Here is a 25,575-nt window from a genome sequence, read left to right as displayed (position 1 = left end):
TTACCCGAAAAAAACCAAACAAAACCAACCAATAACAAACTTACACAAAAACACCAACAACCCACCAAGCCAAGCTGCACTAAAGGCCTCCATTAAAGCAACACAATGCTGCCAGCCAATCAAGATACAAAAAGAGCCAAAAAACAGACAGAAGATATTAGAGACACCAATCAAGCAGAACACAGCAAACTCCGAGACCAATAAACACAGACCAAGACTCCCAACCAATCAGGATGAAGAAAAAACCATTCTGGCACAGCAATAGGCTGCCCCAAATTCAAATCTGAAACCACTGTAAAAGTCTGACTCACAGACGGACACAATACAGAAGCCTGATGATGGCAGATGAGATTCTGCTGAAACGTTGCTACAACTTTAAAAGAACAACTACAATGACGTGGGAAAATACCCGAACCAAGCCGAACACCATATATATATATATATATATATATATATATATATATATATATATATATATATATATATATATATATATATATATATATATATATATATATATATATATATATATAGGGTTATAATTTATATTTAATATAAAAAATAAACATTTTATATTAAGTATATTTTTTTAAAAAAAATGTATTAGTGGTCCTCGGGATTTAAAAGTATGAGTTTGGTGGTCCCTGAGGTCCAAAAGCTTGGCAACCCCTGCTCCACAGTGTGTCTAGCAAACCAGCTAGTGTCTGGAGGCTTCCGTTGATTTCTTCAACTCCTGGCAGCTGTACTAGGCCTCAGTTGTGGATTATGGATCTGCCCAGATCATTGGATTATGATCTGCCCAAATATTTGTTTCAATATTTATTTCTTGAATATTAGCTAACAATTCTGTTGACATCCATATCATATCTATTCTGGACCATGATAAATGTCTGTTTGAATAGAAGGTGTATTGTTTAGTCTTAGCATTTCTTTCTCTCCATGCATCTTTTAAATTTATTTCATCTGTCATTTTAAAAAAGGATTTAGGGATGGTCTTTCTGTTTTGCTTTATTGTATTCTGTGTTGTATGGTCCAATTTATTGTCTACAATTCCATTAAAGTGTCCCATCATAACGATATTAGCATAGTCCAGTTCAATTATTTTCATATGTAATTTTCTATAAAATTCTTCTTGATTATCATTCGGGGCATAGATTGCGATCAGGAGTGTTTTCATATTATTGTCCATTATTTCCACCATTAATAATCTTCCATTGTCATCTGTATGGATCAATTTCACTGGAATAATATCTTTAATGTATAAAACCACTCCTCTTTTTTTGCATTGTGTCAAAGAAGTAAATATTTTCCCTAACTTTGGCTGTATCAACAGTTGTTCATGTTGCTTTTTAATATGTACTTCTTGTAGGCAGATTATATCAAGTTTTAATTTCTCTAATTTGTGGAAAGTTTTCCTTCTTTTAACAGCTGAGTTAAGTCTGTTTATGTTAATTGTAATCAGTTTTTTCTCTTCCATGGTTATACTTTATAGGTAGGTTTGGTAGCTCTCGTTCTTGGTTCACGTTGTTCCTTAACTTCCACCTTTCCGCCTACTGCATCTTCTTCTTTTTCAGTCGCTATTTGGCAGTCCTCTTGGAATTCAATTAGTGACATTTCTTTTTCTGTCTCCTCCTCTTTCCCTCCAAAGTATTCAATATAGAATAATTCAGCTTTCTCAACTGAGTCAATTCTGTGTCTCTGTTCTTGCCATGTGAACATTAAATCTTCTGGAATCAGCTACCTATATTTCACCTCTTTTTTAAGTAGAATTTTAGTCAAGAATTGGTATTCTCTTCTCATCTCTCTCACTCTTCTGGGTACTTGTTTCAGGACCACAATCTCCTTATCTTTATATTTCAATGTTTTCTCTCTTGCCGCCTGCAATATTTGCGTTTTAATGGCTTTCTTTGTAAATCTGATGTGAACTTCTCTTGGTAAGCTATTTCTCATTGCATATCTTGCGAAGACTCGAAAAACCTCATCTATTCCATCCATCATCTTCTCTTTGGTTATTTCCAGAGCTTCAGCCAAGAATTCTATCATTATCTCAGCTAAGTTTTGTCCCTTTTCTTCCTCTATGCTTTGGAATCTGAAATAAAATTCTGATCTATCCATCTCCCATCTCAGCATCCCACTTTTATCTTGTTCAACTACTGTTAATCTGCCATCAATATCTCCAATCTTCTTATCTCTTCGTTTGTCTTCTTCTATTTTTTGGAATCTCTCATCATACTTCATCATCATTTGTTGAATATTCTCCACCTTTTCATCAGTTTTTTCTATTATCTTTTCAATGTTCTCTGTTCTTGCTTGTATGCTTTGAATTCCTTGCATTATCATCTGCAATGTCACCTTTTCCTGTTCTTTTTCTTGTTGGAACATCATCTATATTGAGTGTTGTCCTCCAGATGGTGAAGAGGAAGAAGTAGGAATTGAAGAAAAGTCATATATGAAGAGTCCAGCAAAAGAAAAAAGAAAAAATTAATTTGACTTCCCATTTAAAATCGCCGCGTAATCACTTCTGTCTGAAATTTTACAGATTCTTTCTTTTCCTTAGGGTGTCCTTTTAAATCTTAAAGTAAAGAAAAAATTTTCACCAAACCGGCACACTTTCTCCTTCTATTCTCTTCCGTTTCGGAGCTGTCCCAACTTCAGCAACTTTAATGGTTGCCTCTTTGCCGCTGGCAAAAAGAGCTTCTCCTGGATCTACCAGAGACTTTGCGGTATCCCTGGGATCGACAGGATGCACTCTTTACATTCACCGTCTCTTTGGGATGGTTTAGATCCGTTTGGACCATCCAGGAGCAAAGATATCGGCAGCGATCTCAGACCTCCAAGATCGCATGCTGTATCGTCGCGATGCCAGCTCCGCCCTCCCTTTTCTTGCTATCATTATCTGCCTATAAAAGTTCCTTTTGAAATGATGCTGGTTTCAAGAGTTCTGCTTTCTTGAGGAGAGAGGAGAAGCAAGTCCTTACATAATGCCATTCAAGCTCTCCATTCTGACTCTGGGACTGTTCTTTGTTTGATTCCACTTACCTGAGCAACTTAATTCACTTTCAATTCAGGTCACCCCCTTTGTCCCTTGATGATGCTAATAGCAACTTAGTTAAATCCACACAAAAATCTCCTTTCATTTCTCAGTCAAAAAAACATGCAATTAGTCATACATCAAAGTCCACTATTCAATGGGCAAATCATTCCATTACTGTTAGAAGTGACTTCATAGTCCCACAAAGAAGAAAGTTTTTTAAAATCAGCCCTGATAGATTTTTGATATTGTAGGTAGTCAGGGCACTGCTGTTGTTCCCTCCAAGGCAAGAGGCTGCTCTTCCTGAAAGGAAGGTTGGTAGACTTACCTGAGAACGCGCCTTCTCAGATGGTGTAGACAGGATCCATGCATGGGATGTATTCAGCTCTGTTCGGCTATAGACTGAATAGAAAAACTGAAGACACACCCCTTCCGGGCCACCAGTTCTGAATGAAGTTGAGGCATTCTTGTATATGCTGCAAGAGTCCCATCTTTGTATAACATTAATGATTAGTAATAACTTAAATTTTAGTCCAATACCCAACATGATTGCCAGAGAAATAAGAAAATGGACGGGTCTGGATCCTGTCTACACCATCTGAGAAGGCGCGTTCTCAGGTAAGTCTACAATGCTCCTTCTCCAGAATGATTTTGACAGGATCCATGCATGGGACATACCAAAGCAATGTCTGAAGGGAGGGATTCTGGCCCTAATGACACTGATCTTCTGACAATACGTTTGAAAGTACTCTCCTTCCAAATGCTGCTTCTGCAGAAGCGAAAGAGTTCAGTTTATAATGTCTAACAAACGGTGAAGGAGTGGACCAAGTCGCCACCTTACATATTTCTTCCACTGAAGCCTGAGTATTCCAAGCTGCTGTAGTGGCTGCACTCCGTGTTGAGTGAGCTGTGATGTGAGACAGGACAGGTAATCCCTGTGCTTTGTAAATGTTAGAATGGTTGCTCTAATCCATCTGCCTATGGAAGAAGATGACACACTTTGTCCTAAGGAGTTCTGATGATAAGAAATAAACATTGCTTCCGTCTTTCTAAAGGAAGCTGTCCTTTTCATGTAAATATGGAGAGCTCTCCTTACATCTAAGGTATGTCAAAGTTTTTCTCTAGGGTGAAATGGATTTGGAAAATTTTTTGTAAAACGAGTTCTTGTGCCCTATGAAAATGGGAATTGACTTTTGGTATAAAAGTAGGATCCAATCGTAAAACAACTCGATTGGTGTGAAAAATAGAGATATCAGGTCTTATCGACAGAGCTGCAAGCTCAGATATCCTTCTGGCAGACCTAAATGCCATTAGAAAAATTACTTTATACAATAAATGCTGTAGGCTGACAGTTCTCAAAGGCTCAAGAGGTGAAAGCATACGGGCTTGCAGTACCTTGCAGGCATGATATTCCCCTCTGAAAAAAAAATCGGGGCTGGCCAAAAGAGACCCCCCCACCGCGCGCCAAGAAATCGCTGCCCAGCTCCCTTTTCCTGCCGCTCAGTGGCCTCCGCTCACACCGCCCACCCGCCCGGGCTCCGCTCGCACCACCCGCCCGGGCTCCGCTCGCACCGCCCACCTGCTCGGGCTCCGCTCAGGTATCCGGCTGGGTCTGTCAGGAGTTGCTACCGCCGGCGCGGCTCCAGTCCTGCGTTGCCTCGGGAAGGGAAAGGCAAAACCAGGAGCCGCTGCTGCCGTTGCAAAGCGCCGCTGCGGCTCTTCCTTTTTGCCTTTCCCTTCCTGAGGCAATGCGGGACTGGAGCCATGCAGAGCCGCGCCGGCGGTAGCAACTCCTGACTCGGGGCCTCCGAGGGGAGGGGAAGAAGGGGGGAAAGGGGAGGGGCGATTCCCAAAAAAATCGGAATTCCGATTTTAATCGGAAGAATATCATGTCTGACCTTGGTAAGGTCCCATGATGGAAATCTATGAATGACCCCTGGTCTTAAATTTGCTGCCCCTTTGAGAAAATGCCAAATTAAAGGCTTTTATGACAATAAATCTGAACTTGTACATGAAGGTACCGATGAGAGCTCTGCAACCTGTCTATGGAGAGTAGCTCCTTGTAAAAAATCTAAAACCTGGGAGATCGAAGCCTCTCTAGGATCTGAACCCTTATCCTTGAACCAATTACAGAAAACTCTCCAAGTAGTCTCATAAATCCTTATAGTGGATTGTCTTCTATCTGCCTGTATAGTGTTAATAACCTGTGTGGAAAGATCCACCTTTTTTAACAGTCTCCTCTTAAGTGCTAGGCGGCCAAGTGAAGCCATTGAGGCTCTGGATGTTGAATTGGCCCCTGGCTGAGAGACATCCTTTCGGGAGGAATCCCCCACGGACATGACACTGACAAATTGACCAAGTTTGCAAACCACTACCTCCTGGGCCAATATGGTGCCACAAGGAGAATCTCCGCTTTCTGCTGTAAGGTCTTCCTGACGACTGCCGAGATGAGAGGTATTGGAGTCCCTTTGATCACTGACAGTGAAGGGCATTGACTCCCTCCGCTCCCGGGGACAGGAACCTGGAGAAGAAACATTGATGAATCAACTTAGATGCAAACAGATCCAATATTGGATGACCAAATCTGTTGGAAATTTCTTGAAAAAGCAGATGCAAAGTCCACTCTGCCTGATCTATTGTAGATCTACTTAGCCAATCTGCCCTGACATTTTGTGTCCCTGAAATATGTTCAGCTTTGATTGAGAGCAAATTTTTCTCTGCCCATCTGCAGAGACAGGAAGTTTCTTTTTGTAATGACTTTGACTGTGTTCCTCCCTGACGATTAATGTGCGCCTTACTGGCCACATTGTTAGGATTAACACATCTTGTCCCTTGATTATTGCCTCAAATTCCTTGAGAGCTAGGTGAACTGCTCTTAATTCTAACCAATTGATATTATGCTTGAGGTCATTAGCATTCCAAATGCCCTGTGCTACCTTGTCTTGACAATGGGCCCTCCATCCAGAGAGACTAGCATCGGTAGTTATTGTTGTAAACTGTCTTTAAAGGGAACATCCTTTATCTAATGCTGAAGAGGTCCACCAAAGCAAGGATATTAATACCTTGGTTGGCAATCTGATGGGAAAGGTACCTTTTATGGATCTCTGAAAAGGTAATGAGAACCACTGCAATTCACGAGAATGCAGTCGTGCCCATGGCACTATATCAAGGCAGGATATCATTTTGCCTAGTAATTTTGACATTTGGCTTCTTATGCAAAAGAAATGGGCTGCTAATGCTTTAATGTCCTCTTTTTTTTTTAAATAATTTTTTTTTATTTTTTAAGACAAACATATACAAACAAAACATAAAAACATAAAACCATCTTCCATTTTATATACATACAGTGTGTCAGTTGGTTACAAATCTTTTGTGCTATCCTTTTGTAGTCATTACTCACAATTTATATAAATTTTCACATTGTCAAGCTAACATATGCTTATATATTTATCAGTCATTAATCATCCATGACTAAACTATTTATTCCATCATTTTACACAAGATATTCCAAATTTTGTTTTAAAATTTATGTTATACTTTCATCCAATGGTTATATATGTCTATATTATATTTTATATCAATCTATTAAACTTCTATTACAAAATTATCTAGTCTATTACATTACCATGTCTTTTTGTCCAACCATTGATAAAACAAATCCCATATCGTATAAAATTGTTTATCTTCTTCTTCTCTAATTTCAAATGTCAATTTACTCATTTCAGCACAGTCCATAATTTTCATAATAACTTCCTCCTGCATAGGTATGTTATCATTTTTCCAGTTCTAAGCAAATACAATTCTAGCCACTGTAAAAACATTTACAATCAAATATTTCAACTTTTTATTGTATATTTCTGGTATAATTCCCAATAAAAAGATCTCTGGTTTAAAGTCTATATGTTGTTTTATCATTTTTTCCAACCATGTGTGGATTTGTCCAATATTTTTTTGCATCCGAACATGTCCATCACATATGGTAATATGAACCAGGTATCTGATGACATTTCCAACATTTATCCGATTTGTTCTTAAACATTCTCACGATTCTCGTCGGGAGTAGATGCCACCTGTAAAACATCTTATACAAATTTTCTTTATATGCAGTTGACATTGTCATTTTATAATTTTGAGACCACAATTTTTGCCACTTCTCTAAATCAATCCCGTATCCCCCAAGCAATCATAGTTTCTTTAACTTGTTCTTCCAATTTAAATTCTAATAAATGTCCATAAAGTTTTTTAATTACCTTTTCATCAGTACCCATCAAATTTTTATCTAAATCAGTCAACTTATCATAAATACCTTGTTTTAAAATCTTTATCAAATCTAGATTGTATTTGCAAATATGAAAACCAATTCATTTTTACACCTTGTTCTTCCAACGCTTGCATAGATTTAAGTTCACCCTTTTCATTCAATATCTTACCATATCTGTTTGTTCCTTTTTATATAATGTGTCCTCTCTTCTTTGATGAGAGAGGAAAACTAAATCTAATTCAGTATCTATTATTGCCCCTAAATGTAAATGTTTGGTAGACGGTTCAAAATGACTCTTTTCTTGATTAACCAAAAATTCATGAGATTGTAAGGTTTGTAGGGTGATGATTAAGTCTCTAATAGCTAACTCATGGGGGACTGATTGTATTAAGATATCGTACAAGTAGGCCAGTATCCTGACAATGTCGACCTGCGTAACAAATTCTTAAATACTTGTGGTGATCAGGTAAGATTGGAATATGCAAATACTCTTCGGTAAGGTCAACTGAAACTAAATAGACCCCATGTCTCAACTTTCTTCAAAACAGATTGAAGCGTGTGCATCTTGAACCTACGATAAATAACAAAACAGTTTAGTCTTTTCAGGTTTAAAATAGCCCTTCATCCCCCTGATGATTTGGGAACAAGAAATAACATAGAGTAGAAGCCTTGGTCCTGTTGCTCCTCTGGGACTGCTTCCACAGCTTGGATTGTTACTAGGTGCTAAATTGCCTCCTCCATCTGTCTCCTTTTGTGTATGTTTTAAGATACTGGACACCTGATAAAAAATCTCAGGGGCCTGGCTCGAAATTCAAGTGCCAGACCTTCCCTTGTCTGTCTGAGCCAAAAATCTGAGGTTGTTTTCTCCCATTGGTCTACAAAACTTTTCAGTCTACCATCAACAGGAGTTTCCAAGTGCCTATTTGTATTTTTGGAATGGCCTGTTTGATGAACCACAGAATGACTGTTTGGTCTGTGGTTGAGATCTTGCCTTGTAGTTGTTCCCTTGGGCCTGTTGAAAATGTTGCCTCTGGCTGAAGTTTGCTTGATTTCTTTGGCTGGTAGACGTTTATCCCATGATTCGATGAGAATGGGATCTAACGGTGCTCCAAATAGCTTTCCACCTTTGTATGGTGCAGATGCCAGCTTCCATTTCTTCTTGATATCATCCTCCCAATACCTGAGCCAGATTAACCTGCATGCAACAACCGCCAAAGACCTGACCCATAAGGTGAATTTGACAGAATTCAAAGCTGTGTCTGCTTACTGATGCAGCTATAACTTTGTTAAAGTCTAAGTGGGCTCTTATATTGTCTGTTGGTACTTGCTGCTGCATTTGTCTTAGCCATATCACAGAGGCCCTAGTGAAAAAGGATGCCGCTGTGGCAGTTTTGACCGCCCATGCAGCTGCCTGGTGTGTCTTTCACCACATTAAATCAGCCTTTTTGTCCTCTCCTTTTAGGACATTATCTTCATCACTGAGATTAGTTGAAGAAGATGCTAAAGCTAGCACTGGGTCATCAACTGCGGGTAGCTGCAAAGTTGCTGCTAATGGTGTGTCTATATTGTAAATTTCTTTGTCAAAGACCGTTACTCCAAGACCCTAACCAGGGACACCTAGCTGTCCCTGCACCATATTAAAGAATATTTGTAGGAAGGGAAAACCTCCGCTTCCACTTTTGGGTCCATGAAAAGAGCTTCATTCCTCCGTTTTGTGAATAACACAAGGTGTCTCTTTGTTCAATTCTAGGCTGGTTGCGCTCTTCACCTTGGCTAATAATGCTTTAAATAAATGTGGTTTAAACAGGCCTTTGGTATCAGATATCTGTGTTTCGGTCAGAGAGAGATTCTATTTCACCTTCCTCTAATGAATACTCAGATTGTTCATCCTCTGAAGTAGTAGATCATGTTTTGGTCATAAGTGTTTGTCTAAGGGTTGTCTACGGTGGGAGGGACCTACTCTACAGTCCACCTGATTTGGACTGTTAGTCTGAAGTCCTCCCATCATTCCCTGACCAATAAGTTACGTAAAGCACTGTTGAACCACCAGCGGCATTAACTGCCCTCCTGTTTCAGTGTGTTGCATTTGCCCTGATCTAGTTAAAGGAGGAGCCATTGGTCCTGGATTACTCCAGTAAGAACACCCTGGAAGTTCAGAATCCTACGTGTTAGAGAAACTACTTGGCCCAAATTGTCCATGTCTGATCCCACTTGGAATAGAATAGATTGACTTGTGTGATCCCCCTTAGGAGGACTTAATTGCAGTGATTTCATTTGTTATTTTGAATTCTCCTCGACTTGCTTTACCAATGCATTATGTAGTCTACGCTCGGTCTGCTCATCAGCTTTGATTTTCCTGGTAGCTCTGGCCTTGGCCCTGATTTTGTCAGCTGCCTCTTGAACTGATCCTCTGGTCTTACAGGTTCTTTTACCCCTACCTTTCTGTTGATTGGAAGCAATCAGATGTGAAGACAGTGTGTTGGAAGATTCCTCCATAATGTCTATAACAGACTGTAACATTACTCTGACTATATCAAATAAAAATAGAAATAACAATTAATTGTAATGCATCTTATTAAATTCTTTAAGAAAGTCTTTTTCTGAGACTTTGACCCTCAGGACAGTGTTTCACCAATTTCAAGACAATTAAATAGCTCAATAACCAGAATCTTTCAAGGTTAATTGTCTATAAGCATATAATTGTCTATAAGCAATTGTCTCTAGTCATGAGGCACACAGCACACAAGGGTAGAAAGGCTGAGGAAAAATACCTCTTGTCTTTTTTCTGAGGATTTGCCCCTCAGGACAGAATTCCGCCAAATTGAAGACAATTAAATAGCCCAATAACCAGAATCTTTCAAGGTTAACTGTCTATGAGAAGTATAGATCGGGTCGTGAGGCACACTAGAGCTGGCTAGAAAATGGCTGCTTCTACAAAAATGGCACTCCTGCCAATTTAAACCGTCACCGAGTTGATTTTACTGTTGCTGGAAACTCATTTACAGCAACCTTTACTGTTGCTGGAATACAGCAGTTCTGCTTAGACAGCGCTCCCTTATTTGGGCAGGCTGTCTGACAGGCTTTACAATGAGAAAGCCTTCCGATTTCGATCTGCACAATCTCTCCCTCTCAAAGGTGCCGTGTATGGTGCTGCAATCAATCTCTGCTCCCTGCTGTACAGTGTTATGCAGTCTGGCCAGTTGCCAAACTTGATAACCACCTCCTTCACATTTATTTTGAAGGCTGTCATGCTCTCATATCATTCTCCTCCCGACTCAGCAATTCTTGTACCTATATGCAGTGGACAGACATTTCTCCTCCTCATCTATTGCAATGGTGAACTTGATTAACATCCCCTCCTATGCATCTTGAGCAAGCTCTCTGAGTATGCCTATGCAGCCTTTTCAGCAGCCAAAGAAGTGGCAAAGCAATCTCTTTCCACCCAAATGTGGAACTGCTTTTGCTTCACCCATAACATGCACCAATGTTCTTTGCTTAGTACTCAGTACTTGCCTACAACCATTCAAGAGGCTGTAAGTGGATGTTGTCTTAGTAAGCTCATGGAAGGGATCAATTACTTGAGGAGCAGCTTCCTCTTCACTTTCTGTCTGGGAGGATCTCACAATGCAAGTCAGTATCTCCCAAAGCAGGTGGAGGATGAACACATGGAGAAAAAAAGATCATCCACTGGAAATGATTAATATTATGCTAGTCATTATTTTATATATACATGTACATTTATACACATACGCACATAATTTATAATAATGCGTGTTTTATCTGTTATTTTGGTTTTTTTTTCTGTATGCCACCCCAAATCTCACTACTTGAGTTGGATGACCTTATAAATCTAATAAGCAAACAATAAGTACAAGTAAGTATATACATAAATCAAGCCAGCCTCAGACAGTTTGTGTGAGTAAGAGTACAACATTCAGAACTTCTAATCTCTGCATATCTCCCTACCCACATTTTAGAAATATCCCAAGCTCATTCCACTTTGCAGATCTGTAAGGCATAATCAAAGCTGTTGTATAGGCAAGGTCTTTTGTGACAACCCAAGAGGCTTCTTTCTCGGGGGTTATCCTGTACAACACATGCTTAATTAATGTGCTTTAGATTAGCACATTACCTGTATTTCAAAGCTTGTAGTGCCTTTAAAAATTTGGCTTAATTTTAAAATGTCTTTTGATATTTACTCTTATGGCCTATTAAGTTGGAAAGGATGTTGAAGAGGACTAGTCCAGCAGGATACTCTTGGAGTAGATTTAGCTGTGTACATACTGGGGCCTTGGTTGGGTCTCTTGACTCTAAGACAGAAATGCAAAAAATTGTACCCTGTTTAAAAGAAGGATACAAACTGTTAAAAAAAAAACCAGACCCCCAAAAAGAGGAGGTGGAGTTGTACTGTATGTAAAGGACCTCTGTTACAGAAATACATGAAACCAAAAACGAAAACCTCCTATAATGCATATGGGTCAATATAAAAAGAAAAGGAATGACATTGCCATAGGTATATACTATAGGCGACCCAATGAAGCAGAAAAAAATAGATGCATTTTTTGCCAACCAACTAACAAACATATGCAGGAAACACACTACAATAGTAATGGGGGACTTCAATTACCCTGACATCAATTGGAAGACTAATTCCACACCAAGTGAGAAATCGAATAGGTTCCTGATCAACTTAGCTGACAACTTTGTTGTTCAAAAGGAGGGAACTAGAGGGACAGCCATAGTGGACTTAATTCTTAGAAACAGAGAAGAAGTGATAGAGGGAGTTGAAATTGCAGGAACCTTGGGTGAAAGTGACCATGTCATATTAAAATTTAACATAATGCAAACATAAGCAATAGAACATAATGATACCAGGGTCCTAAATTTTAAAAGAGCTGATTTTAACAAACTCAGAGAGAACTTGGGAAAGATTCCTTGGATGAAAATCCTAAAGGGGAAAACAACTCAAGAAGCTTGGGAAACTCTGAAAAATATGATCATAAAAGCTCAGACCAGCACAATACCACTGAAAAAGAAAAACAAGAAATCCAAGAAGAAACCAGCATGGCTGCACAAAGAAATTGAAAGACAAAAAGAACGAAAGACTGTGGATACAATATACCTAGATTTCAGCAAGCATTTGACAAAGTAGACCACAACCTACTTAGTAAACTAGAAAAAAGTGGGATAGATAGCATCACCATCAGATGGATTTGTAACTGGCTGACAAACTGTACTCAACGAGTAGTCCTTAATAGTACTATGTCTACATGGAGGGAAGTCAGCAGTGGGGTACCACAAGGTTCCGCCTTAGGTCCAGTACTCTTCAATATCTTCATAAATAACTTAGACGAGGGAATAGAAGGGGAACCTACCAAATTTGCGGATGGCAGGAATAGCCAACACCCTAGATCAGGGCTGTCAAACTTGTGGCCCACAGGCAACACGCATCACGTGCTGGCCAAACCCACACCCGGTTTAGTGAAGGGGAAAAAAGTCCCTATACATCCCATGATGCTGCCATGACAACGCGAGTTTGACACCCCTGCCCTAGATGATAGGCTCAAGATCTAGATTGATCAAGATCAAGTGAGGTACAAATACCACTCTATAAAGCCTTAGTAAGACCACACCTAGAATACCACATCCAGTTTTTGTCACTACATTATAAAAAAGATGTTGAGACTCTAGAAAAAGTGCAGAGAAGAGCAACTAGGATGATTAGGGGACTGGAGGCTAAAACATGAACAGTTGCAGGAAGTTGGCATGATTAGTCTAGTGAAGAGAGGAACCAGGGGAGACATGATAGCAGCCTTCCAATATTTGAGGGGCTGCCAGAGAAGGGAGTGGGTCAAGCTATTTTCCAAAGCACCTGAAGGCTAGACAAGGAATAATGGATGGAAACTGAACAAGGAGATATTCAACCTGGAAATATGGAGAAATTTTCTGACAGTGAGAGCAATTAACCAATGGAACAGCTTGCCTTCAGAAGTCGTGGGAGCTTTATCACTGGAAACTTTCAAGAAGAAAATTTCATCTGTCATCTGTCAGAAATGGTGTAGGGTCTCCTGCTTGGGCAGGGGGGTTGGCCTAGGTGATCTACAAGGTACCTTCTAACTCTGTTAATCTGTAAACTCTGGAAAGTATCTCTCCCCCTCCTCCAGCAATCACTTGTCATTGCCAAAGCTGCAAGAATTTGCCATACAGTAGAGATCACCAACCATGAGCCTGGTATCATTTCATTTGTTTCATTTAAAAAAACAAACATAAAAGAGTTAGTGTACTCCATATCTTAACCCCTCTGGATGGCTAGGAATGCGAAGATGTGCTGGTGCTGAGCTTGAAGCAGGATTAAATTAGTCAATGCACAAACTGTACAAATGTCTGTACTTCTTTCAATGAAGGATTGAAATAACTGCTAGTTTTGAAGTAGAAAAGCGTGAGGAACAGAAGGAAAATACGTCATAACACATCCTACTCCTTTGGTGTGGCTAAACGGACAAAATCAGGCACCAGGAAAAGACAGGAGTCTGATCTGTTCTTTTCAGGCACTGCTGTTATTTATCATCTCCTGTGCAGTATTTAGTAAAGTGCTTTTCTGTTCTCCTTTGCAGCTTCTCAGGGTTCTTTCATGTCACAGCAACCTAAAGGGAAAGGATTAGCCACTATCTCTCAATCTCATGTCCCTGCGTTATAGCCAGTCAGTTAATTCCAGATCTGCTTGAGGGCCAGCCCTTTTGCACAGCCAGAACTGGACACTGTCACAGGCAGATAATACTGTGTCACATCCATTATACAATGCTTTACAGTTTGTGGCAGGAGGAACAGTTCCAGCAGGTCTTCTGTAAGATCTTCTAAGATAGCAGCTGGTGCTAAAAGCATCCACAAGTTTCTTGACTATGCCTGCCAGATAGTAAAACTTGTTACAGATGTAATTTGGGGGTGCTGTACAACACGTCTTGATAAGTCCAAGATTTGGTTATACAGACTCAGCCTTAAGGACCTTTGGAAGTTGCTAATTGGGTAGGAGGTGCTTGGGAGATTCCCTGGCGATGACGCAGCCTTTTTTCTTCATCCTGTAAGAAAAACAAAACACTGCTGTGAATCAGATACCACCATCAGTGGAGAATTGCCACCACAAAGTTAACTGCTTAGGTCAGATCCTTGTATAAAATTCAGGACCAATGCTAAAAAAAAGTGATCTACCAGTGCAGGGGACATAGGATTTAGTAAGATTCCTCTCAAGTCACTGGAATGACAAACACAGTGCCAACATAATAGGTATGCTAGTGTCATGTAACACCTGGCACTTATGGGGTTTCTTTTGGATTTGGTGAATTCACACTGTATCAATTTTTTCCCCCAGTTCAGGAAAGGCCAGAAAAATATAATTTAAAAAAATCTTAAGAGTTAACTCTCAGGAAGATCCCCTCCCTTGAAAGAACATAAAATAACCCTGAAATGTTTCCTTAAAGCATGGTGCAAGTGAAAACAGATTTTGCTTACCCATCCTAGATAAGACTGACCCAGAGGTCTCTATTTCACCATACCAAAAGAAAACTTTACGATAAGGAACTTTATTCAATTCTCAGCTGTGTGAGGCATCAAACAACAGGGCAGAGGCAAGCTCTTTTCATATCAAAAGTGGATGGGAGGCTGTATTTTAGACCAGGGCCCGCCAACCCCAGGTCCATGAACTCATGTGTGCATTTGTGCAAGCAGCACACATGCACATAAAACCATTCCTCCTCCCCCTCTGCCCCCCTGCAGACCACTGTTTTAAACAAAGGAAAGGCACATTTTAGCAACTTTCAAAAACCTGTTTCTATCAAAGCAAAAATTCCTTGGTAAGAATAACCTCACATTTATTTCTTTTTCATTTGTTTGTTTTTATCTTGCCTTTATTTTTTTGTTATTTTATCCTGCCTTCTAATTTTCTTTATTTTTATCCTGCCTTTATTTTTGTGTATGTTAGGTGGCATATAAACTCCAATTTTCCCTACAACAACCACTCTGTGAAAAGCTTAGGGTTAAGGGGAGTTTGGATGAGAGACAGTGGGTGACCCAAACTCAACCAGCTGGTTTTCATGCCTAATGAGAGTCTAGAACTGTTGGAATATAATTTTTACTTTTTACTTTTTATTTGGTTTTCTTGTTCTCTTTTTAATACTATTGGTGGGTTACTTTTATATTTTTAAATATTTTTTATTCTTTTTCCTGTTTTTTATATGTTTTTATGGAATTGGGTTTTTTTCTCACAATTTTCATCTTCATTTTTATTCTTTTTGATTTCTTTTTCCCTTTATAATTGGATTAAGGTAAAGAAGAACCTGAAGATTGTTTTTTGGTGTTATAAGTTGTTACTTATTGTTCAGATCTGCAATTAATTGGAAATGAGGAAAACAACTGCTATGGCTCATCAATTCCTACATCCTCCTCTCCACTCAGTGGTCAGCGGTCAATACACACCATGTTGCAGCAGGAAAAAGAGAGGGAGAAGGAGAAAAAGAATGAGGTCACACTACAAATGATAACGCAAGCAATACAAAGAATAGAGAACAGAGAAAACGGATGAGAAAATAGAGAATATACAACAAATGATGATGAAAAATGAAGAAAGATTTCAAAAGATAGAAGAAAAAGGTGATCAGAGAGACAAAAAAAAATTGGAGAAATTGACAGTAGACTGTTGAACAGTACAAAGGAAGTGGAATGTTGGCCTGGAAGATGGACTGGGCAGATTTTTATCTTAGATTTCAAAATATCAAGGAAGAGAAGGGAGAAAAACTTGCAGAAATAATGATAGAAATGCTGGCAGGTGCCTTGAAGATATCCAAAGAGAAAATGATGGATAGAATAGACGAAGTATTCCGAGTTTTTACAAGATATGCAATGAGAAATAAATTACCTAGAGAAGTCCATGTAAGACTTACCAAGAAAGCAATCGAAACACAAATATTACAAAGTGCAAGAGATGACCCATTGAAATACAAAGGAAAGGAGATTATGGTCCTAAAACAAGTACCAAGAAAAGTGAGAGAAATGGGAAGAGAACACCAATTTTTGACAAAAATTTTAATTAAGAAGGGAGAGAACTACAGATGGTTGATTCCAGAAGGTCTCATAGTTACTTGGCAAGAGCAAAGACACAGATTGGATTCATTAGAGAAAGCAGAATTATTTTATGGAGAATATTTTAGAGTAAAAGAAGAGAGAATGTGTGATGACCTGTAGTCTCTCAAAATAACCCCAAACCCAAAACATATATTAAAGTCCGGTAAGGCCTTCAACTTAACTTCACTGTTTTATTTGGCACAGTTTAAAGTCACAAAAGTAACTAATGAGGCAAACAGAAAACCAAAACAAATCGCATTGATGAGAGTTCCGAAGCAAGCCAAGATAATTAATCATAAACTTCAGGAAAATAATTGAGGAGAGTCCATGGGAAGAACGCCAGCACAGATAAACCTCTTTCAAGGTGAACAATAAAATTGACTCCTGCAAATTCTAACTGCGCAGTTACAAACTTATATACATAACTCCCACCTGCAAGCCATGAGAAGGATCATGGTAATCTCTTTTTTTTAAAAAAAAATATTTGGGTTTTCACAAAAAAACCCATAATACAAATAAAACATCTTTTTTTGAAAACAGCATGGTCCCCGGTTACACTTCTTCATACAGACACAAACTCAATTTCATGCTCACTTTTATGTTCTATTCCATATCTTATTACTGTTTTACATTTTCTACATAGTTTTTCTCCTCTCTTAATTTTCTCAATTTTATTTTAATTATCTCATATCAATTCAAATCATTATATTTATATTTTTGTCTGTCCTGTTTCAATTTCATATTTTCTTTTCTCATTAAACAAATTTTCTCCTGTTGTTACTAATTGGAGTATGACACCTTTATATCTTTTAATTTTATTCATTCAACTCTTATTTAAGCTTTATAACCTTGAGGTTATAACATTCAATATAATACATAACTTCCAATCGAATTCTGTTTGGTACATTCTTAAAATACACACTTTATTCCTAAAAAGTGATTATAAATATATGTAATTAAAAAACTCATTCCATTCCAATTCAATTCTATCATTAATATTCATTAAAGTATTAACATCTTTAACACTACTTTTAAATTAAATATCATACTTCCTTGGGAACACTTATAAGTTTTCCATAATTAATTTTTTTCCCCTATTTCTCTTCCCTTATATTTTATAAAACATTAAATAATTAAAGTGTTCCCATCCTTTCCTAATTCAATTCTCTCATTCATTTTATTTCATTTATTTATTAACAAACATTTCACTAGATTACAATAATTATTTTATCCATCATTTTAATCATATATTGTTTAATATTTTCTAAAATTAGTTCTATTTCTAATATAACAATATTATCTTATGTACCTTTGCAGAATCCTTTTCAATTAAATTTTCACCCATTATCTCTAAATAGGCCGTTTCTCCATATCTTGTTTCTGTCCTTTATAACTTCTTTTCCTTTCCTTCTTCCCTCTCTTCTTCTCCCTCCACTTTTTACCCCCTTGTCTCTCTAGTTCTAATTCTCTCTTCTGTATTCCTCACTTCTGTTGCTTTCTAATATTATACTTATTTTTCAAGTTATTATTCCTTTTGTTGGTTGTTTTTTCAAATCTTAAATTTTTCATTCTCTTTCCCCCCTTTCCTTTTTTCCCCTACATAAAATTACTTGTTCATTAAAGATGGCTTTTTCTTTGTCCCAGTCTTCTTGTTCTGCAGGCATTTCTTGTTGTTTCTCATAGTTCGAGATCTCCATTTCTAAGAATTGAAATACAAAGCCAAAAGAACCTCTCCCTTCTTGTGCATCTTCTTTGTACTTTTTAAGTTCCATTTTCAATTCATCTAAAAGTAGTGCCATTTTAAAACACTTTTAAACAGCCACCTGATTGATTTTAGTCATTCAAATGCAATAACCAAAAATCCAGAGATCACCAAATAATCCAAATACTCCCAAGCTGTTTCTTCATGCTTCTTTTTTTCACTTTCTCTTCCTGGAGTTCTACTATTTTGTAGCCAAGTTTCAGTTAAAATGTATCTTTTAGAAGTCTTGTTGAAGTTTTACTGTAAAATCCTTTTAATTCCAGGCAGTCTCCACCCTTTTTTCCAGATCCTGCCCTTTTATTCTTTTTCTCTCCTTTCCTGCTTTTAAAAGGTTTTAAGTATCCAGAAATCTTTATTATCCCTTTGACATTTTATTTTCAGCTTAAATGCCTATTGATGTCAAAGTGGATTTCCCCCCCCCCCCAATTTCTTATTTAGAACTCTTAGCTGTCAGTATAGAGAAAAGGAGAGAAGAAAAACCAAATCCTTTCCCTTTTCTCTCTCCTTCGCTGCTTCAGAATCTTCTTTGGGAACAATGTTACTTTTTTTTTAGTTTAAATTCCAGGGTACCTTAGTTGTTGCTTTTGCAATTTAACCCAGTCAACCAAAACTTTTTCTTCTTATCTTCCTCCTGCACGTTCTTTTCTGGTCAAGTTCTTCTTTGAGGTGGCCATTTTTTACCACCGCTGCAACCGCCTTCGGGAAAGGGAGTAATGGCCAGCTGAGGAGAGATGCGGCTCTCCTCAACCCTGCTGGCAGTCTCCCCCCTCTTCACCACCTCTATGGGGTGGCTTAGCTGGCTCGGGGCACTCCAGCGGCGAGCACAGATCGAAACCACGCACGATCACGGTTTCAGTCTGTCCGCGAAGAGGCTCAAACCGGAAGTCCCCCAGGGTAATCTCCTCTTGAGTAGACCTTGCTTTTCCCTGATCCTCTCCTCCCTGCGTGAGCTTGGATGGATCGGGGATGGGCCTGGATCCTCTTCTGACTGCTCAGCCAGCCTCTGCCTTTCCCCAGCCTCTTCCACCACCTCTGGAGCCACACTCCCACTCCCTGTTGGCTGTTCCTCCTCTTCCTCAGAGTCAGTCTCCACCAGGGGCATGACAGAATGCGAAAGGAGGAAATAGTTAAACCCCAAGAGGAGATAGTTGAAGCAAAAGACAAGGAAATACGAGATGAAAAGACATGTGAAGAGGGAGCAGTAGGTGGAAGGGTGGAATTCAAAGAAGTAAGACAGCAAAGAACCATGAGAGCAATAAACCCTACATATAAAGTATAAACAATGGAAAAAAAGAAATTGATTACAATAAATATAGATGGATTAATTCGGCCATCAAAAGGAAAAAAACATTCCACAAACTAGAAAAATTAAAATGAGATATAATCTGCTTGCAAAAAGTTCATATAAAAAAATGACATGTTCAAGTATTGAAATATCCTAAAATTGGGAATTTATTTACATCATTGGTGCAACAAAAAAGAATTGTTTTATATATTAAGAACACAATTAAAGCTGAATTAATCTTTACAGAAGAAGAAGGAAGAATATTAATGGTGGAAATAATTGATAATAATATAAAGATGCTCCTAGTAGCAATTTATGCTCCCAATGAAAAGCAAGAAAAATTTGATAGAAAATTGCATAAGAAAATAATAGAATTGGACTATGATAATATATGCATTATGGGAGATTTTAATGTGATAGTGGATACAAAATTGGACTATACAACACAGAAAGTTAAAAAAAAAGCAGATACTTCCGAAATCCTTCTTCAAAATGGTAAAGGAATTAAGCATTAGAGATGTTTGGAGAGAAATGAATGATAAGAATTGATAATATGCATTCTACTCCAATCTTGGTCAAGAATAAATATGATCTGGATGTCAATGGAATTAATCTCTAATATATAAAAAATAAATATAGAAACAAGTACTTGGGGGGACCATAATCCAATATGGGTCAAGTGGCAGGGACAAAGGAAAAGATCAAGGTGGACTTTGAATAATACAATATTGAAAGAAAAAGAATTTACACAAAAGATGGAAAAAGAACTGGCTTTTTAAAAAAAAGTAAATAACAAGGAGGAAACTTCATTACAAAACTTATGGGATACCATAAAGGCCTATGCCAGAGGTCTGATTTTAGATTACATGAGAAGAAGAAATATGAAAAAAAGATGAACACAACAAATGTTGGAAGAAACTCGAGAAAGAACTACAAAAATATCCACAAAAAAAGAATGTTTAAAGTCAAATGGAAATAGTTAAACATAAAATGGGGATGATGGAAAAAGAGGAACTAGCTCAAAAAATTAGGAGTGCTAAACAGAACTTCTTTGAAAATACAAACAAACCAGGCAGGTGGCTGGCATATAAATTGAAAAAGAAGAGAGAAATGAAAAAGATAATACAATTAATAGATGATCAAGGAATGGTTTGTAATGGAAACAAAGAAAAGAAAGAGATAGTATATAAGTACTATGACAAATTATATAATCAAGAGAACATTGAAGAAGAAAAATTTAAACAATATTTACAAAAAGCAGAGCTACCCCAAATACCTGAGGACATTAAAATAATGTTAGAAGGGAAAATAACAATGATAGAATTGACAGAGGCGTTAAATAGATGGGCTACTCACAGAATTTTACAAGACTTTACAGGAATCTTTTAAGTATTTCAATGCTTGAAGTGATGAATGAGGTTTTGTCAAAAACTAAAATACTTAATTCATGGACAGAGGCTTATATTACTCTTATATCAAAAGAGGATGCTGACCTATTACAGACCAATATCCCTGCTAAATGCAGCTTAATTTTTGCCTCAATAATGGCAGAAAGACTTAAAAGATATTTGAACAATTTTATACATGCCGATCAAAATGGATTTCTGCCTAAGAGGCAAATTAATATGAGAATAATTTTGAATACATTGGAATGTTATGAAACACACCCAGAGAAGCAAATGGCCTTGGTATTTTTAGATGCACAAAAAGCCTTTGATAATGTAAACTGGAAGTTTATGATATTACAAATGGAACAGATGGGCTTTGGAGAAAGATTTATTAAAGCAATCAAGGCAATATACCATAAGCAATCTGCTAAAGTAATGATAAATGGAGATCTGATGGATAATATCAACATAAAGAAAGGAACTAGAGAAGGATGTCCTCTGTTGTCACTGTTGTTTGTATTGACTTTGGAGGTGCTAAATAGAAATATTAGAGATAATAGTGAAATAAAGGGAATGAAAATAAAAAAGGAGGAATATAAATTGCAAGCATTTGCAGATGATCTGGTCTTCATATTGGAGGAACCATTGGAAACAACGCCTAAATTGATAGAAAAGACTGAACAATATGGACAGGTGGCAGGATTGAAAATAAATAAAGATAAAACTAAGTTTTTGGTCAAGAGTATGATTGAAAAGCAAAAGAAAGAACTGACAGAGAGATTGAATATACAGATCACAAATAAAGTAAAATATTTAGGAATACAACTAACACCAAGATGTGGAACACTAAAGGAAGATAACTACTATAAACTTAAACAACAGATTGTGACAGACTTGAAAAAATGGGAAAATTTACAACTATCTCTAATAGGGAGAATATCTACAATTAAAATGAATACATTACCAAGGATATTATATTTGTTTCAGACAATTCCAATTAAACTCGGAAAAGAATCCTTTGAGGACTTAAACAAAACAATGTTGAAATACTGTATATATGGCAGGGAAAGAAACCAAGAATTAAATTAAAATTGCTACAGGACACTAGAATAAGAGGAGACTTTGGACTACCCAATTGGGAATTATACTACCAGGTGGTAACATTGATGTGGGTGAAAGAATGGATTGTTTTGAGAAATATTAGATTGTTAACATTGGAAGGTCATGGTTTGCTATTGGGGTAGCATGCATTCTTATGGTATAAGGAAAGTAAAACACATGGGTATTTTAGAAGACACTATATTCGAGATACATTATTGACAATATGGGAGAAAATAAGGCAACATTATATGAAAATACCAGTCTGGTTGTCAACTATAGAGGCATTTGCATATCTACTCATTTTTAAAATGAAACACATAATTAGATGTAGCGATGTATTAAATGAAAGGGGTGAACTCAAAACAAAGAAGGGCAAGAGATAAAGATGAATTGGTTCTCATATGTGCAAATACATTCTAGATATGATAAAAATAGTAAGACAGAAGGGTTTTTAAAATGAACTTACTGAATTAGATGGAATCTTAGCAGGTACTAATGAGAGGATGATTAAAAAATTATATGGTTACTGACTTGGAGTGAAATTAGAAGAACAAGTTAAAGAAACAATGATTGCTTGGGGGAAAATTTTTGGATATGGGATAGAATTAGAAAAATGGCAGAAATTATGGTCTTGAAACTATAAACTAACAATGTCGACAGCATAAAAAGATAATTTGTATAAGATGTTTTACAGGTGGCATTTACCCCAGCAAGAATAGCAAGGATGTTCAAGGATAAATTGGCGAAATGTTGGAAATGTCATCAGATACCTGGATCATATTACCATATGAGCAGGGGTGGGATTCAAATTTCTTAACAACCGGTTCTGTGGGTGTGGCCTGATTAGTGGGTGTGGCTTGGTGGTCATGTGATTGGGTGGGCATGGCTTGTATGTAAATATTATATTTATGTAAATATTTATTTTTTTATTAAAAAAGACCCAATTTTTACCCAAAAGCAGGCAAAGCAGGCAGGCAGATTGAGTTGCTCACAGAATTGCTTAGAGATCTATCCGTCTCCAATTGGCTACCTGAGTCTTACTGCACTGAGAAGTAGAAGTTTCAGTCCTAAGGAAGATTCAGCTGTTTTTAGATTAGCTAGAAAGCAAGAAATCCAAGGATTTCCTGCTTTCTAGCTAATCTAAATCTCCCAACAGAGCAGAACAGCTGGTGGTTGGAAAAAAAAAAAGGAAAAATAGCAACACCAAACCAGGCAAGTTGGATGGCTCTCATGCCAGGTAAGGAGTGATTGGGCAGGGAGAGGCGGGGCCAGCCAGTGGAGCGATTTGCCGGTTCTCCAAACTACGAGGGTGTGCAGCGTTTGCAAGAAATCATCAGCTGTGCCGCCTGGACAGCTGACAAGTGCTGCCCATAGGTGCTCGGCATTTGAAAATCCTCGTTTCCTGGTTTTTCAACCTCAGATGTGCTGCTCAAAGCAGCCGAGGAGGGAAAAGTAGGGAATAAAGGACAGCCTGGAGCCCGGGCAGGTGGGTGGGCCAAACACTGAACTGGTTCAGTGTCAGCTGCTCTTCGCAGCTACCGGTTCTATAGAACTGGGCCGGACTGGTAGCATCCCACCCCTGCATATATGGTGAACGTCTGTGGAAGCCAAAAGATACTGGACTAAAATTCATACATGGTTGGAAAAAAATGACAAAACAGCATATAGACGCGAAACCAGAGATATTTTTATTGGGTATCTTACCTGAAGGAAACAGTAGAAAATTGATATATTTGATTGTTAGTGTTTTGACAGCAGCTAGAATTGTATTTGCTCAAAACTGGAAAAACGAAAAAATTCCGATAAAAGAGGTAGTGATAAAGAAAATAATGGAATGTGCAGAGATGAGAAGATTGACATTGGCAATTAGAGAGCAAGAAGAAAAATAATATTATAAAATATGGGATTTATTTTATCAATGGTTAGAAAGAAAAGTAGGAAAATGAAATATAGTATAATATAAATATAATACAATAGTAAACATAATACAACAGTAATGATATGTTATAACTGATTACAGAAGGAATTATAATATGAATTAGAAATTGTAAAAACTGAAGTTTGCTCGAAAAGAATTATGTGAATTTGCAATTAAAGTCTAATGATGATGTATAATAATATAATATGACATGGAAAGTTGATTAATATAATATGAATATAAATTTAAATTTAAGAGGGAAAGACTATTGATATTGTGCACAAGAAATATGTACCAACCGACACACTGTACAACTGAAAGGAAGTTTTATTTGTTGGTTTGTGTTTGTCTATGTTTGTTGTTAAAAATTAAAAAAAATGGGGGGAAAAAGACAATGAGCAAAGGACACAACATGCTATAGTTGGCAGCTCAGTGTGTTGGCAGCTCAGTGTGCTTATCAGAGGCGGCAGGATCAGGAACTGGCTGGGGGACTGTTTTTTATTGTACAAAAGGAAAACCTCTTTATTGCTTTTTATATACAAAAGGAAACCCTCTAGCTTATTGGAGCTAAGGGAAGGGCAACACACTTAAAGACACTGCCAGCCCATATTAAGGAAATGGCTAGACTCATGCAGCAATCTTCCATCTGGTAACTAGATAGCTTCATTTTCTGAATTCAGAAAATATATGGAACTATAAACTTAGCAAATTTGATTTGCAACAGAAAAGAGAAACAAGTCATGAACAAAGCTTAATATGCTATCAGTAGCACGGATATACTGCAGCATGTTATGTGATTCCATCCAAAAAGGTTGATTCTCTTATTGCCACATACCGTATTTGCCGGCGTATAAGACGACTTTTTTGCCCTGAAAAACATGCCTCCAATTGGGGGGGTCGTCTTATATGCCGGGTCGTCTTATACGCCGGCAAATAGTAATTGGGAAGCACTGCGGCTGCCCGCGGCTGAGGCACTTTGCGCACCGTGGAAGCGAATCCCGTGAAGCCGAAAGGAGCAGCCAGCCTTCTCCCAGCTCCCAAGGAAATGAGGCTCGCACCGCCCGAGCTCCGCTGAGGTATCCGGCTGGGGCTGTCAGGAGTTGTTACCGCTGGCGCGGCTCCGCGCGGCTCCAGTCCCGCGTTGCCTCGGGAAGGGAAAGGCAAAACCAGGAGCCGCTGCTGCCATTGCAAAGTGCGCCCGGCTCTTCCTTTTGCCTTTCCCTTCCCGAGGCAACGCGGGACTGGAGCCGCGCGAGCCGCGCCAGCGGTAACAACTTCTGACAGCCCCAGCCGGATACCTCAGCGGAGCCCGGGCGGTGCGAGCCTCGTTTCCTTGGGAGCTGGGAGAAGGCTGGCTGCTCCTTTCGGCTTCACGGGATTCGCTTCCACGGTGGACAAAAAGTGCCTCAAAAAAAAAAAAAGTGCAAAAGTGGAAGGCGTGCGGAAGAGGGGGCGAGTATATAACAAACTATATTTTGAGTGGAAATGTTGGGGGTCGTCTTATACGCCGGGTCGTCTTATACGCCGGCATATACGGTAATAGGCTTGGGTTTCCCCATTGCTTTCTTGGCAGTTGCAACCCACAGGATTAGACACCTGGTTACTTGCACATCTCTTCTTCAATATGTTCAATGCTTAAGACCAAACATTGAACATATTGAAGAAGAGATGTGCAAGTAACCAGGTGTCTAATCCTTTAGGTTGCAACTGCCAAG

At 38.2% G+C, this 25,575-nt stretch overlaps 1 protein-coding gene across 3 annotated transcripts in view; it reads right to left on the bottom strand.

The window, feature by feature from the left end:
* Positions 1-10,989: 10,989 nt before the first annotated feature.
* Positions 10,990-25,575, bottom strand: part of PNPLA6 (patatin like domain 6, lysophospholipase) — a 103,067-nt gene continuing 88,481 nt past the window's right edge. For all 3 annotated transcript variants that reach the window (XM_087957094.1, XM_026679667.2, XM_087957095.1), the window contains one exon: positions 10,990-14,368. In XM_087957094.1, coding sequence (XP_087813220.1) covers positions 14,288-14,368 — 81 coding nt within the window. In that variant the 3' untranslated portion in view covers positions 10,990-14,287. The remainder of the gene's footprint in view (positions 14,369-25,575) is intronic.

This window comes from Notechis scutatus, chromosome 2 (genome assembly GCF_049901735.1).
Source record: "Notechis scutatus isolate UNSWTSFEM ecotype Mainland chromosome 2, rNotScu1.2, whole genome shotgun sequence".
Lineage (NCBI taxonomy): Eukaryota > Metazoa > Chordata > Lepidosauria > Squamata > Elapidae > Notechis > Notechis scutatus.
The sequence above is the reverse complement of the archived record's forward strand: the minus strand, read 5'-3'. Positions and strand labels throughout refer to the sequence as shown.